The 15,671-nt window shown below is 36.1% G+C and overlaps 1 protein-coding gene across 1 annotated transcript; it reads right to left on the bottom strand.

The window, feature by feature from the left end:
- Nucleotides 1-10,278: 10,278 nt before the first annotated feature.
- On the bottom strand, nucleotides 10,279-14,334 carry LOC114298123 (ras-related protein RABH1b). Its single transcript, XM_082913272.1, has 5 exons — nucleotides 14,263-14,334; nucleotides 13,029-13,162; nucleotides 12,424-12,514; nucleotides 10,470-10,639; nucleotides 10,279-10,439 (listed from the first exon to the last, which is right to left on the bottom strand). The coding sequence occupies exons 1-4, from the start codon at nucleotides 14,332-14,334 to the stop codon at nucleotides 10,496-10,498; spliced, it is 441 nt and encodes a 146-aa protein (XP_082769398.1). The 3' UTR covers nucleotides 10,279-10,439; nucleotides 10,470-10,495.
- Between the last annotated feature and the right edge of the window lie 1,337 nt (nucleotides 14,335-15,671).

The following is a 15,671-nucleotide window of genomic DNA, read 5'->3' on the forward strand; positions in this document are numbered from 1 at the left end:
ATTATTTCCAAATGAGGGCAATTAACAAGTCACCGAGCATCTCCAATGCACTAGGCATTTAATACTTGTTAGTTAAAATGCCTAGTGTGATTCACTTTTTTCAATTCCAATGCACTAGGCATATGATTAGGCATTTTGGCTCAACTCATATTCACTAGCTACATGTAGCTAGCCTTCAACGCTAGGCAAAATGTATTCAATCATTAGGATCATTTCCCTCCATCTTTGTTGTTGACGTGGCATTCTATAAAATTAATAGTATTTGGATAAATAGCTAAAATAAAGAGCATGGTTGGAGTAAAAACATAAAACAGTTGATAGGCAAAATAAAATATATACTTTATAGTAATATTTGGATAGGTAAAATGCCTACTACCGTTGGAGATGCTCTTACAATGTATCCAAAAAAATAAAAAATAAAAAATAAATTACACTCAACTCCCTTGAGATTTGGAAAAAAAAAAAATACAATTAGCTCTACACTTTTGACATAATTATAACTTCCTCCCTCGAGATTTTAATTCAAATAACACTGATGTCTATTTTCATTAATAATTTGTTAGTCATATATATAAATAGTCAATGTTATCATCTCTTTTCAATTAAAATAAATATTTATCTTTGTTTATTTTAACATTTACCCATTAAGTGTATTAGTTTTAATCGCTTTAGCGTTACTAAAAGAGAAGTGTAATTATGTCCAATTTGTGGGAACTATTTTTTAAAAAATAAATAAAATGTTAGAGAGAGAGAGAGAGAGAGAGAGAGAGAGAGAGTAGGTCAACAAAAATAGTACACTAATCACAATTATTAATTTTAAAGTTGCCTTCTATGAAATAAGATCAACCTTAAAAAAATGTGACATATTCCAAATTGTGGGCAGAGTATGTTATTTTGCTAATTAGGTAGTAGAGAAATGTCATGGCTCAACCATAACTATATAAATAAATAAATGAATGTGAATGTTTTAAGACTCACATTAATTTTTGAAGAGCCAATATATATATTTTTTCATTTTTTAAATTTGGTTGGAGAAAAAAATGAAACTAATATATATTGACATACATTATCATGTGTAATGTTTATTTATTTATTTATTTTTAAATCAAGGAAAAGGAATAATCGTACCTGTTCATTGCTTATATAAAATTTTAAGCCAATAACCTATTAATCTTGATTGAGATTGATTGATCTCTTAAATATATGAATCCTGGGATAGAGAATTGTCAATTTGTCATATTGGGAGGCTCTTACAATGTGAAAATAAATAAATTAATTAGATCAACAAAGTCATGGTTAGAGCATGGCATTCTAGTTCTTCGTTATTTTACAAACAAAAAATTTATTAATAATAAGGTTGACAATGGAATCACATTTTTAAATGAATAATGATATATAAAAAATATAAAAAAGTACACAAAAATTGATTATAGAATGATGTGGCTATAGTTAAACCTATCATTTTTAAACAAGATGTTAGGTTTTTATTCTTGGCAATCCCGTTTGACAAAACTCCTTTCAGTTGTACTAATTTTCACACTTTTTATTTCAGTGAGGTTATGAGTTTTTAGATGCGAATCCAACTCGAATTGTGCCTTGCAGAGAAATTTTGTGATGTTAATTCTTTCAAGATTGCCACTTCGCTGATTATGACAGGGATTGTAACAACCCTCGTCACTGTTTATCGATTAACCACTGATTACTGCTAAACTGAGACTGATTATGATTGGTAACTGAATTGATTGAACTCCTGAACTGATTGACTGAAATCTGGAACTGAATTTAAGTATATCTGTTTAATTGTATGTCTATCTGTTGACTGTTTGATTATCTGTTCATGCCTTTGTGTTTAAATTGCGAATTGAAGGCCTTATCGGCGGCCGAATCTGAAATTGATTGATGATTTGTGATCCTTAGAATTAATGTGATTTTATGGCATATTCAGTTAAAATGTGATTCAGTATGATTAAATTAAATTAAAGAATGTAAAACACATAGGTTGCCTTATCTACCAAATTGTCATTGTGAGTAGGCCACTACCTAGGACATCTTTGAGCCTTATTACACTCAAACAAAAACATTTCCTCAGCCCCTTTGTCCTTGCTAGCCGACCAAGAGAGAGTGACAGTGAGAGTAGTGAATTCAACATAGAGATTTGGCTTGAATCTTGAAGAATTGAAAGCTTAAGTGCATAATTAAGCCTCTAGACTTGTAATTGAGGAACCTAGGTATGAATTTCCTTCTCTTAATTGTGTATTTAAGTTCCTTCTAGCATGGATCATGGTAGATTAAAGAGTTAAGTCATGAATTGGTTCAAAAGTGTTGAATTGAAGCTTAATCATTGCATGCATGGCATACTCTTGCATTTTAGAGCTTATTCTTCATGAATTTGCCACATGCATGTCCATGTTTTGATCATAAACCATGTTTTCACCTTGTCTTTGAAAGAATTGGCTCATTAGAGCATGAAATTGAAGCTTTGAAATGGTTTAAATTCATACATGTTATGTTTGATTTATGTTCATGAAAATTGGTTTCAAATTGAGTTGAATTGATCTTCCTTTTGGGGCTTTAATTTTACAATTGAGCTTTGAATCATGTTAAACTATGAGTTTTGATGTGTTTTCCAGCAAACTAGCCCAAGAGGATCGAAACTTATGTTTTAAAAGTTGAATTTAAGCTTGAGGTTCAAATCTGGAAATTCCAGATTTTGAACTCACGCTCGAGCGGGGTTACTGGCGCTCGAGCGTGAAATTCGTGCTCCCAGTACTTTGCACTGTTTTGATGTCCGCTCGAGCGGAATAATTGACGCTCGAGCAGGAAATTGTGTCTCATGCTTGAGCGGGTGTCGAGCGCCCAATCGAGCGTGATTTTTACCTATCCAGCACTTTTGACTGTTTTGCAGAACACTCGAGTGGGTAAGTCTACGCTCGAGCGGAAACCTTTGTCTGCATGTCCACTCAAGCGGAGTAACCTACGTTCGAGCGTGACCCCTATTTTCTGAAAATTCTGAAAATACTTTTAAAGTGCATCCTCATCTCATTCTAGGCATTATTAGGCCTAGTTTAAGGCATCTTAATGAGGATATAGATGTAGAACACACCGAGGCAAATTAGGGATTAAGTTATTATTTTCCCAACTATGTAGCTTAGTGTGTGTTCAATCTGTAACTGTAGGGTTGGCGACTGGGGACGCGCTCTAGCTTTACTGTAGCCCAGAACTCTGTGAGTAACAACTGTGTAAAGATATGTTCAAAATGATTATCTTCTGAACAATCGAACTGTACTGCTTTCTGAACTGATACTGTTAATTGAATGAATGTATGTCCTATATTCTGAACTGTATTGTGGCATCCTTAGCAACTACTGTTTACTGTTACTGTTACAGAGATCTCTGTCGGTTCCCTTGTTGGAACCACTACTGTTTACTGATTAATGGCCATCATTTACTGTTCGGTCTTTTAAGACCTACTGTTCACTGTACTGTTATGCTAATGAATGTACCACATATGATTGAATAACTAATATACTGAATTAACAAACTGTTTTCATTACTGTAAGGACATTCATTCTTAACCTCTTTACGCATTACGTTATTCACTGGGCTTTAGCTCACTGCTTATATATATATGTAGGTGTACAGGCACCAGACCGCGGCTAGGAGCGTCGAGGTTAAGCTCCAGTTTTGTCAAGCCAACCACTGTGCCTCACTGCGAGATTCCGAGCCTGTCAAGTTATGGCTTAAGGGTGTTTTAATTTCCCCGTCTGTCTCTGTATCTGTTTTGTATAACTGTATAGACTGTTACCGTACTGTTTAATAGGGATTAGGTCCCTGAACTGAATGATTGTTGGTATGTACATACTGTTCATGTATATGTGTATGAAAAGTCTTTTTGGCATACAGACTGTCACAGCTCATTGGACATTGTTTATTTACTGTTTTGGCTTCTGCCATACCCTTGTACTCTGGATTACTGTGTTACTGTTAAGCAGGCCTTCGGTAATCTTGGATTACTGGCCGGTTACGGTGCTAAACCCATAGGGGCGGGCTTGGGTCGTGACAGGAATCGAGCTGCCCGGTCAGCTCGCGGGGGTCGAGGGGGCAGCGCCCCTTGGCAGGTCCGAGGCAGCGCCACTGCGGGGTCGAGGGGCAGCGCCCCAGAAGCAAAATGCAAAAATACATTCTAAGTTGCCAGTTCGCTCGAGCGGACATTCCCCCGCTCGAGCGAAGAATGCTGAGTTTTAGAAGTTTATTTGCCTGCAAAAATACTGGATGTTGTTTTTTCCCGTTCGAGCGGAACTTTCCGCGCTCGATCGTAGGTCCGTTCGAGCGGCCAATCTGACGCTCGAGCGGAGATCGCGGGACAGTTTTCTATAAATACGTGTTTCAGTCCAAATCTAGGAGAACTTCTCCAGATCTTCTTCTTGGGTTCTAGGGTTTATATATGGGGATATTTTGCTAGTTTTCTTTGATGTTTCGATTGAGTATTCAACTCATGGTTTAAAGAGTATACATCAAAGGATTATTTGTTTGTTCTACACAAAAGAGAGAGTTGTTCTTCGGTGGATTCTGAAAAAATCGAGCCTGAAGTTTTGGTGGATTCCGAAGTGGCTCATCGTCAAGACAATTCCGAGGTGAAGACGGGGTTGGAAGAGGCACATAGAGGTTGGTTCAATTCGAGCGTGGATTCGCTAGGTAATTGAGAGTATACCTGTGTAATTCCTTTATATCTTCTTAGTGGATTGTTTTGTGGCTGTTGCTCGTGATTTTTTTTTATCACAATTGGAGGTGTCCAATTGTGGTTTTTTCATGTAAAATTGTTGTGTCGATTTGTCTTGATTGTTCAATTGGGATTGTTATATTCTGCTTAAAATTGATACATAATTACAAATCAACATTTAGGGGATTTCTAAATTTTTCACAAGAAATTCAATTAAGATGACTTTTAATTATAAATCTGCTTATGCCACATCCCTGTATCATTGTAATGGAGAATTCTACATAAAAATTCAGTAATAATATTTTCTAAAAATGGCTTAAATTGCCAAACATTCAACTCTGTAAATTAACCAATTGAATTATTTCTATTTGTCATCATATGACTTTCCTATGAAAGTCACAAGTTCAATCTTTAATGAACCAATAATTAACAAATATATTAATTTTACATACAAATAAGATGACATAAAATATGTGAAGTTCTTGAATTTATCATTGCATAATGTCACACACACCACACACAAACAAAATTACAATGTTGGAAAATGACAATTGTTGTTGATCTTTATGTTTTTTTATAAGGAAAATAACAAATCAGTGTTATTTTTGAAAAATAATGATAAATTTGTGGTAAATTTTGTTGTGAGAATTGAAAAATAATTACTCTAAATTAATTTTACAGAATAATGATATTGAATAAAACAGATTATGAAAATAAGATTTTACAATTCGATAAAACTATATATACATATATATATATATAACAGAATAAGAAGAAAATGAAGAAAAAAAGGTTTAGAAAGTAGCCTGTGTAATTGTGAGAGACATGTCAAAGACGTTGTCCTAATGTTGTTATGCGCTCCCTCCGTACATGTTCTAACTATCACAAACGACTCCAAGATACAACTCAAGAATTCACAGGAGTCTAATACAATGCACAGTTGCACCAGATGGATTTGCTAAGTCTGTATCAGTTGCCAAAAAATATAGAATATAAAGAATACAAAATCGAGAGAAATAACGGAATATGTTGTTGTATTTTTCCTAATGTTAGAGTCCTGTATGGTGTCTGTTAGGAACAGGCACATCTATTACTTTTGAAACCAAATACAAATTTTAAATCCAAATACATAAATAAATAAATAATAAAAAAAAATTAAAGTTTTGAAACTTTTAGGAAATCTCCAACAAATTTTATACACTTTAATAATTAAAGTAATTAAATTTTTCATGAATATGTAATTATTTTAATAAAGTACCACTGATTTGTAAATTTCTCTTTATATAAATATATATATATATATATATTAAATTACAATAATTTAACATTGTAATAATATTTAGGGAAAAAAAAAAAGAAGAGAATGTGTGTATATATTTAAAAGGAGATGGGTTTCTCTCCGATCCACAATCGAATTGGAAAGGTGGTGTTCAGCTCAATGTGCCCATTTTTGGGGCTTGTTTCGATGATTCGAACCGTTCATATTTTCGGGTTCATCAAGTACATAATTCTTGCAAAAAAATCAAGTCAATCGGATAATGATAACTATGTGTTCAGATCAGTTTTGTATGAAAAAAAATGATCAATGAAAAAAAAAACGGTTCACACAAAATTGATCCAAACGCGTGTTGTCGTTATTTAATTAACTTGATTTTTTATATGGATAATGTATTCGACCAATCTTAAAATATAAATGATTAAGATTATCGAAATGAAGTTCAAAAATGGGCCTATTGAGCCGAACAACACCTCTCTAATCCGATTATGAACCAAGGAGAAACCCATCTCATTTAAAAGAAGGAAGGGATTTGGAAGTTCGAAAAGGCTAAAATTAAGGGCTGCTATTAGTGTTAAAAAGGTATATAGAAATTGTATTAAAATATATAAAAATATTTTGAGATATGTAAAAAGTGTATTGAGATTATAAATATTTTGACATTTTTTACTTTTTATTAACATTCCTTGGACTTATCATAACCAAGACCCTTGAAAATTCAAAAATGTTAGAGGCTATAAAAATTCTACCAAAGGTCTCACAGGAATGTGGGTCTTTCACTCATGTGGGATCTTATAGGACCTATACTCATTGAAACATTTAGTCAAATATTTGGTAGAATTTTTGGTATCCCCAACATAACACTTGAAAATTTGCTTCCCATAATTTCCATTCCTCTTGCAATTTTTGCATTTTTTGTAAATTAAAAAATTGATATAACATTTTACTTTTTAAACTACGAACAAACAAATTTTGATTTTTTTAAAATTTTTTTTTATCGACAAAAAATTTTCTCTTTTGATTCATCCCATTAAAGCTAGTAACACTACCTCCAATCTAGACCATGAATTTTACATAGCGTTTTAAAAGTAAAAATCAACACTTCAACAAGTTTCAAATAAATATCCCAACATTTACTTTTGAAAAGCAATTGTGATTCTCGTAACGATTACGATTACAATTGTGAAGTGTAAAAGTCGTAGCGTAGTGATTGTAATAGTTGAAATTGTAATTTTTTTTTTATATTTTTAGCATAATTTGAAAAAAAACTTATCAATATATATATTCCAGAATTACATTTATTGGAGTTTAAAATATATTTTGATCAATTTTCGTTAATTTTTAGATATGATCTAATATATTTTATATTTTTAAATCACTATAAAAGGAACTTTTTACATTTTATTTCAATAGTTAATAATTTTTAAAATAATTGATTTTAAATGTCTATAAATTATTTTTGATAAATACTTAAACTAACTGAATAAAAAATATTCAAAATTATTAAATAAAATGATTATAAAAATAAAAATTATGCCTCAAATAAAAATCATTTTTAAGTTATTGATTTAATTTATTTTTAAAGACATTTTTTAGACAATATATTATAGTAACAAAATAAAAAAATATTTATAATGAAATATTAAATAAAATGATTATAAAAATAAATACAATCACTGTTTATATATTTTTTTATTTTTACATGTTAATGTAATGAAATAAAAATTTAAAAATAAATTATAAAGAAAAAAATTCTATAAGATTTTTTCTTTGGCCTTGAATCACTTGAGTATTTGTTCTTCCTTTTTTTTTTTGTTTTTTTTGTAAACTTTTGTTTTTTTGTTTTTTTTGAAAGGAAGCTATTCAGAGCATTATAAAAGTGTGTAACGGACTATTACGGCCATTACAGTATTGCTACGGCTGTTACATAACACCAAAATGAACATGTGAATTTTCGTCACATTGCTATAGCGGCTGTAACGGGTGGCGGTAACCACCATAATTGTTATCTAACGGTGTTATGTAACGGTTGCGACAGTTTTTTAAAACTTTGTCTACGTGGCATTTGGCCTTACTTCCTCTGTCAAATTTGGCATATGGGAAAGTGGGGCTACACTTCCCTCCAATTCAAGATATGGACTAGAGTTGTCTGGGCTCATAAGATTCACTACAGACCTTATTTCAATAATTTGAACCGTTTATTTTGTAAACCCTTCGTGTATATTATCCACACAAAAACTAAATCGATTTAATAATCGTAACATATTTAATTATTTGCTTCCAAAAAAATAGATCACAACTGTATTTTTGAAATAGACCATCCGTTTTTTTGATGACAAACGTGATAAATTAAACATATTACGATTATCGGATCGATCAGATTTTTTTTGTAGCTGATATACACGAAGAGCCCTATAAAAATTAATTATTAAGATTAAAAAGGAACCATGGTAGGCCCTACGTGCCCGGATAGAATCTTACAGTCCAGATCAAAGACTAGATGCAATCTAGCCATGAGAAAATAAGGCTAAGTTTGACAACTGTAAAATAATTCATTTTTTTATCTTTTTATCTTTTTTTCATCACATCACTTCTTTACTTTTCTACACATCTTTTCGTAAAAAAACAAAAAATACACTTATTCAAGTCATCCCAAACAACCCCTAAATATCAATTCCTATCAAAAACTTCTAAATACACAGGAGAATTCGATTACATTCTCCAATATTCAAATTTTGTGTACATAAAAATACTAATTCTTTTTATTATTATTGTTATTTGTTTATTCTGTGAGACCTACAATAAAGTGCATTACCAGGAAAACTTGACATTTGAATCTAACAAAGTTAAAATAAAATAATAAATTTGACATGTGAAATAAAATACTTTTTAAAAATTTATATATCAATTTTCTATTATAAAAAAAAAGCAATAGATCAAAATTTATGTGTCAATTTGTCAATTTGAGCGTTCAAATAAATTTATTTTTAAAGTTTTGGATAGAGATACTCTTAAACTTTTTTTTTTTCAAAAATGATTTAGAGCTCTAATATAGGAGCTCTAATAGCTCTAATGGGAATGTGAGACCCACTCTGATGTGATGTTTGTGGCTTGCCTTATTTTATTTTTTATTTTTTATTACTTGGACACATCACTAGAGCTCAAATTAAAGCTCTAGATTTAGAGCTCTCTAGCATCTCCCTTTTTTTTTTCCACTGCCAAAATCCAATTCTAGGTCAACTGTCATTTCAAATCACCAAACAGAGTTGATTGCATTAATCATTACAGGGTGTTCCCTTGAAAGATTGAACGTTAACTAGTGGGTGGTTCCTTCCGAGTTAACTTGTCATTGCTATTCGAGACTCACAGATTCAAATCATCTAAAATATCCTTAATAATTAATTTTTTTAAAAATATTTTGAAAGTGACATTTCATGTGTAACATTAGAATATAATTATTTAAATAAATATAAAATTAATTTTATATCCTCAAACTAATTTAATAATCTCAAACAAATCCCAAGCTATCCTCTCTCTCTCTCTCTCTCACGTGAGAATGATTAAAAATATTATAATTACAAACAAATCAAATTATTGATGAACAATTTAAAATGGATCAACTTGATCTAGAAATTTAGACCTGTTCAGTAATTTAACTTATCTCGAATAGGCTCATAAACACAATAATAAACAATTAAAATAAGTTTTCAATTTATATTATTTCCCTATTTATGTATGATGCTTGTGTGAATTTATATATTTAATTGATAAAAATTATTAATATTTTAGTCATAATTATTTATTTTTACCCTTTACGTGCATATTACTTAAAAAGTTATTTATTTATTTATTTTATCTAACTCGAACTCGACTCGTTTATGTAATTAAGTTTGTTCAAGCCTAAATCAAGTTTTTCAATTTTTTGATGAGCTGAGTTGGAGTTCAATTCTTTAAACTACACTTTAGCTTGGACACCTTAAAGTTTGGCTCAACTCGTTTGTTGTAAAAATTTCCATATAGTCATGCCGAGAGATGTTTATTACGCACTGATCGTCTCCTCTTACCCTTTTTTTTTTTTTTTTTTTTGGGGTTGGGGGGGGGGAATAGGGAAATATTCTGATCAAACATAGAACCTGATGATCCAAAAAATACAACAATGTTACAGCTTGAATAAATGAAACTTTACGACCGCACGATTTACCATATTCATTTTTTTGATGGAATTTCTAACCAAAATTTCACTAACAAAGCTGAGTCGAATCCAAACATATACAACTTCACATAAATTTTGGCAAAAAAATACTTTACTCACTGTTGGTCCACACAAGACTAATACAGATAACATATGACACATGTTAATAACCATCTGTTTTTAAGTTAAATTTTTTAAATAAACCAACCACACCCAAAAATTTATAAATAATATTAAGAATAAGAGATTTACAGATAAATGAGGCAGTAATCTTCAAGGGGCAGGTCTGGCAGCAGGAACTATATTATCAACAGGCACATCCTCCTGATTGTTGTGACTGAGATGCACTAGGGTTGCTAGACTTGAGATTGACATCAACCATGTCTTCTTGCTTTGTTGAAGAGAGTGTTTCCATTCCCGGTAGGGCTGCAGCAATCTTCCGAAATAATGGCTGGAAAAAGGTATTCATGGTTAGTACAAAACAAGCCTAACAAAATAAAAATTTTAAAAATCTCCGGAACAGGAACAGAGAAGGTGTTTTCTTTCAGTTAAAGTTAAAACACTAAGAGTGTGGTTGGTAACGTTTACGTTTTTAGTTTATATTTACAAAAATTTTATAAACTGATTTTTGTTTATTTTTTGTTTATTTTTAGAAAAACATAAACTACAAACATGTTTGGTAATTGACAAAATATTTAAAAAAATTTAAAAATATAAAAAGAGTGAGAAATGATAAGTGGTGGCAATTGGCGGCGGAAGACGGTGGTGGAAAGTGGTGACAGTGGGTGGTGGGTAGCTGGTGGTGGCTGGTGGTGGCAGGTGGGTGGTGGTGGTGGGTGGGTGGGTGACGGTGGATGGTGGTGGTGGTAGCGGTGGCAAGTGGTGGATGGTGGTGGTAAGTGAGTGGCGGATGGCGGGTGGTGGTGGGTGGTGGTGGCGGCGGCGGCGTCGGGTAGGTGGCGGGTGGTAGTAGTGGGTAGGTGGGTGACGGTGGTGGGTGGTAGCGAATGGGTGGTGGTGGTAGCGGGTAACGGGTGGTGGTGGCAGGCGGATGGCGGATGGCGGGTGGGTGGGTGACAGTGGCGATGGTAGCGAGTGAGTGGTGGTGGTGGCCTGTGGGTGGCAGATGGCAGGTGGTGGTGGGTAGTGGGTGGTGACAGGTAGGTGGTAATGGTGGGTGGGTGACGGCGGCGGGTGGTAGCGAGTGGGTGGTGGCGGGTGGTGGGTGGTAGCGAGTGGGTGGTGGCGGGTAGGTGACGGGTGGTGGTGGTGATGGGTGACGGTTGCGGGTGGTAGGTGGTAGCGAGTGGGTGGTGGGTGGTGGGTGATGGTGCTGGTGGTGGTGGTGGCAGTAGCGACGGTGAGTCAGCGGCAGGTAAGTGGTGGCTGGCTGGTGGGTGGTGGTGGTGGTGGTGGATGGTGGGTGGTGGTGGCAGGTGGGTGGTGAGTGGTGGTGGCAGGTGGTGGTGGGGGGTGGGTGGTGGTGGCGGAAGACGGTGGTGGAAAATGGCGGCGGGTGGTGGCTAGTGTTGGGTGGTAAAAAAAAAACTCAAAACTCAAAACGAAAACACATTTTTTGTGTTTTCATTTTTTGGCCAATTTTATAAACTGAGACCACTGATTTATAAATCAAAAATTTTACCAAACAAGTTTTTATTTGAGTTTTTAAAATTTTTATAAATATAAACAGAAAACTGAAAACGTAAGTGTTACCAAACGGCACCTAAACTTTCCGTTTGTTTCAGTAGAAAACATTTCCCAACAGAAAACTTTTTCAGAAAATGAGAACATTTTCCCATGTTTTGGTTGCATCCTCAAACTAATGTACTAATGGATGTATTAGTGGTGGTAGTGGTGGCGTGGTGGCCGTGGTGGCGGAGGTGGCGGCTTCAAATGCTAGAAAATATGAAATGTTTTCTGCCCAAACAAACAAAGTGTAAATATAACGCATTTTTCTCACTTAAAACATTCCCCTGATTCAAATCTAACAGATAAGGTGATGATTCTACCGAACCTTTCCTTTTAACAACGAACATGTCCAAAATGGTGTCACGTCATGGATCAGAATGCGATTATTTTGCTAGAGGCCCAAGTTTTGTGCCAAAAAATGAAGAAAGAAAAGGAACATGGGAATGTATCTAGGCTTTAAAATTGTCACACACATTAGCATTTTAATAAGCCACTGAATAAGATTTCTATGAAATCATAATCACATAAGAAATCCTAATTGCTTACCTTTATATTGAAGCCGGCCTTTGCACTGGTTTCAATAAACATAACATTTAGGTCACGAGCTTTAGCTTCTCCTTCCTCTATTGAGACTTGCCTATGAATCAACCACAAGATGCCAAATGTGAGGAAAAAAATTGTCAATTTGTATATATTATATGGATCAACCACCAGAAATCCTAATTATGACCACTTGTATTTTGCTTGAATGCCTAAAAATGAAAACAAACCAACCTAAAGACCATGTTACCATGAACTTATTTCCAAAGAGATAAGTCTGATGCTGAAAATGGATTAAGTTATTAGTCATGCATGTTCCATTCTCAACTGCCTTCATGAAACAATGATAGAACCCTATTGAAGTTGCCTTTTTAAGGCCTGCATAAATGCTAAAATTTCATCTTTTTTCATATTCATGCATCGGCCACATCAATAGAGCTAAACTGCATAGTGAATGTTACTTTTCACTGTGCATCTTGCATAAGTGTAAACTGTAAATTTATTCTATCTACAATATGTCCTAGGTATATATAGATATATAAACCAAATGACTAACTACAGAATGCTACCTGCATTCAGAATAAACTAAAACAAGAACTGTCAATCATTACCTTTTATCCACAAGGTCAGTTTTATTCCTGACAACGACAATTATAACGTCACTGCCTCGTTCAGTGCGAACCTCCTGAATCCATTTTGAAGTGTTCAGGAATGATTGCCTACCTAAACCCCACCAAAAAAGTATCTAATGAAATAACAGAAATGTATCATACAAGATTTCTACAATTAATCAAGTAGAAATTATACAATAACTGCAACAGAGGAATCCCTAATATAGCTTGGAATAAGACTCCTAAACCTTTCTTGACCAACAGTATCCCTTAAAACAAACCAAAACAAAGATAAAGCTTCCAAAGATTATAAATTCTGTGCGGGGAGCAAATATTCAGGCAAGCCCGCACTCCTTTCTTCTAAGCTCTTGTCTGTCCGATCGACCTGCGAGCACAACGGCGGTGAGCTACCAGGCGATGTGTGGCCGGAAAGCCCCTCTGACGATCAAGTTAGACACACACATAGGGATAGAGAGAGAGAGAGAGAGAGAGAGAGAGAGAGAGGACTGAGTTTTGTTTAGTGTTTATCTCACCAAAACGTTATCTGTCTCGTATGGGAGACGTAGACTCGCTTATATACCTTCTGCGCCCCAAACCCACTCCCATTAGTCTCTCGACACGTGGTGCTGCTATCCCATCTGTCAGCACAAATCTTGCTGAACATCACCTAATCCCAACTGCCAGCCCACTCTACTGGGAGCTCGGCAGTTGGGTTGCAGTATCTCGGCTTCCAACGGCCATGCTGCACTTCAAGCCCAAGCGTTCCAATATCCAAGCTCATTGAGGACCGAGCTCGGCTGCATCCCGGCATAGCCGAGCTCGGGACAGCTCATACTAGTTTGCCACCGGCCTTCCTGACGAGCTAAATAATGAACCGTGGAACCTACACGCCTTCAATGGCGCCGGTCATCCCACTTCACTGGCTTTTACACCATGGAGCCACGTAGCTCGGTCCGACCACGCCTTGCCTTAACCGAGCAAAACCTTTCAGGATAGGCCCGTTTCACTACGGCCCAAACTTGTTCGGCCCAAATCTGCCCGGCCATTTCCACGGCCCAAACCAGACCATAAATCTCCCTCTCAATTGCCTCTTAATTCCGTCCGCCAAAGCGTGACTGGGATTACCTGTTATGACTGGGGTAAACACTTCCTCGGTTCTCAGTTTTACAGGAAGTCGACCGAGCTAATTTCTGCGCTCAGTTCTTTGTCTTGCTCGGTCGACGCCTCCTCTGACCTTCCTGTATCTTGACTTGTTCGGTCGACGTCTTGTCTGACCTTTTTGTCTCTTCAGCTCTGATGCTGCCATTAATGGGACACGTGTCGTGCGCTGATTGGCCTCGAGCTGCCAACAGTCACGTCCCTTCAATTCAAATTTTGGGCGGCCTTTCCACCCCTATAAACATGCCCCATTTAATTTCCTTCCATTCTTACTGTCTCACCTCAAACCTTCAACGTTCTAGAGCTCAAGCATCCCTAGCAAGCTTCACCCCTGCCCTTTCTTGCACTCGTGCTCGAAGAAGTAATCCCTGCCCTCAACTGGTAAGTCCTTCAACTCTTCTTATTGTCATTTCGTTTGATATTACTCCTTTTAGGGCACCAAATCCATAGGTTTTAGGCCATAACCTTCCCAAAACGCACATTCGCCCTTATTCTTTTCATTGTTCTTCAATCCCAGTGATGAACACATGAATACACGAAGAATTGGGGCGGACCGGGCTCCAGATCGCCTTTTGATCCCAAAATACAATAAGACTGAGCAATTTACTAGTTTATCAAAACCTTTAGTAGAAACCGGGGTAGGCAGGGAACTTGGCCGCTAGACCGGGCTAACATCTAGCCCGCTTGAGCGACCGAGCTCCTTGGTTCACGTTCACGACCGAGGTGGTTAGCACTCTTCATGACCGAGCTAAAGTCAAGCTCGTTTTGCGCGACCGCGCTCACACTTACACCTGCCATCCTTTTCCTGTAGAGTCCAAGGGGACCACTACCCAAATATTAAGGCTCTCAAAAACCGAGCAGCCATCAAGACACCAGTCTGTGCCAAACCACCTCGGCCGAGCTAATCCAACCGGCTACACATGGGGCGTTTTCATTTCCTTGTTGACACTCCGGCTGCCTTGGCCGTGTTCCGGGAAGACTACGGTATCCTGGCAGACGTTCACCTAGAGCTCGCCGAAATTAAGACAACTCCTTGGGGTAGATTAGACCAGTGCCCCTTCACCGTGCTTTTCATCATTGAAGGAGGCCTCCGCTTCCCGGTCAACCCTCTGCTGACCGAATTCTTGTGCCGTACCGGGCTAGCACCCATACAAGTATCAACCAACACCTACCGAATAATCAACGGCATCCATAAGCTAAATAACCGGCTAGGGACCAACTTAGGTTTAGCCGAGATACTGAGACAGTACACCATTGGGCACACCAGCGATGGCCTCGCCTATTACTTAAAGATTAGGTCGGGCAAAGAAAAAATAGTGACCGGTACCCCAGACAAAGACTTACACGACGACGACTTCTTCTGGGTGTCCGGCAATTATAAAACGGCCGACGTACCGGGCTGGTTCATTAGCAAGAATTTCGGCGAGACATGTAAGTCGTGCTAACTGGCTCGATTAATTGCCTTTGTTCCATATTCTGTATTTT

This window comes from Camellia sinensis, chromosome 2 (assembly GCF_055761805.1).
Source record: "Camellia sinensis isolate YWXY chromosome 2, ASM5576180v1, whole genome shotgun sequence".
Classification (NCBI taxonomy): Eukaryota; Viridiplantae; Streptophyta; class Magnoliopsida; order Ericales; family Theaceae; genus Camellia; species Camellia sinensis.

Bases quoted from the DNA above. Each gene is read 5' to 3' on its own strand.
- LOC114298123 (XM_082913272.1), bottom strand. From the start codon at position 14,334: ATGGCAGCATCAGAGCTGAAGAGACAAAAAGGTCAGACAAGACGTCGA. The intron at 13,163-14,262 runs GTCAGAGGAGGC...TTATTTCATTAG, and splicing joins ACAAGTCAAGATACAGGAAG to ATACTTTTTTGGTGGGGTTT. The intron at 10,640-12,423 runs GTAAGCAATTAG...ACCTTTTTCCAG, and splicing joins AGGCCGGCTTCAATATAAAG to CCATTATTTCGGAAGATTGC.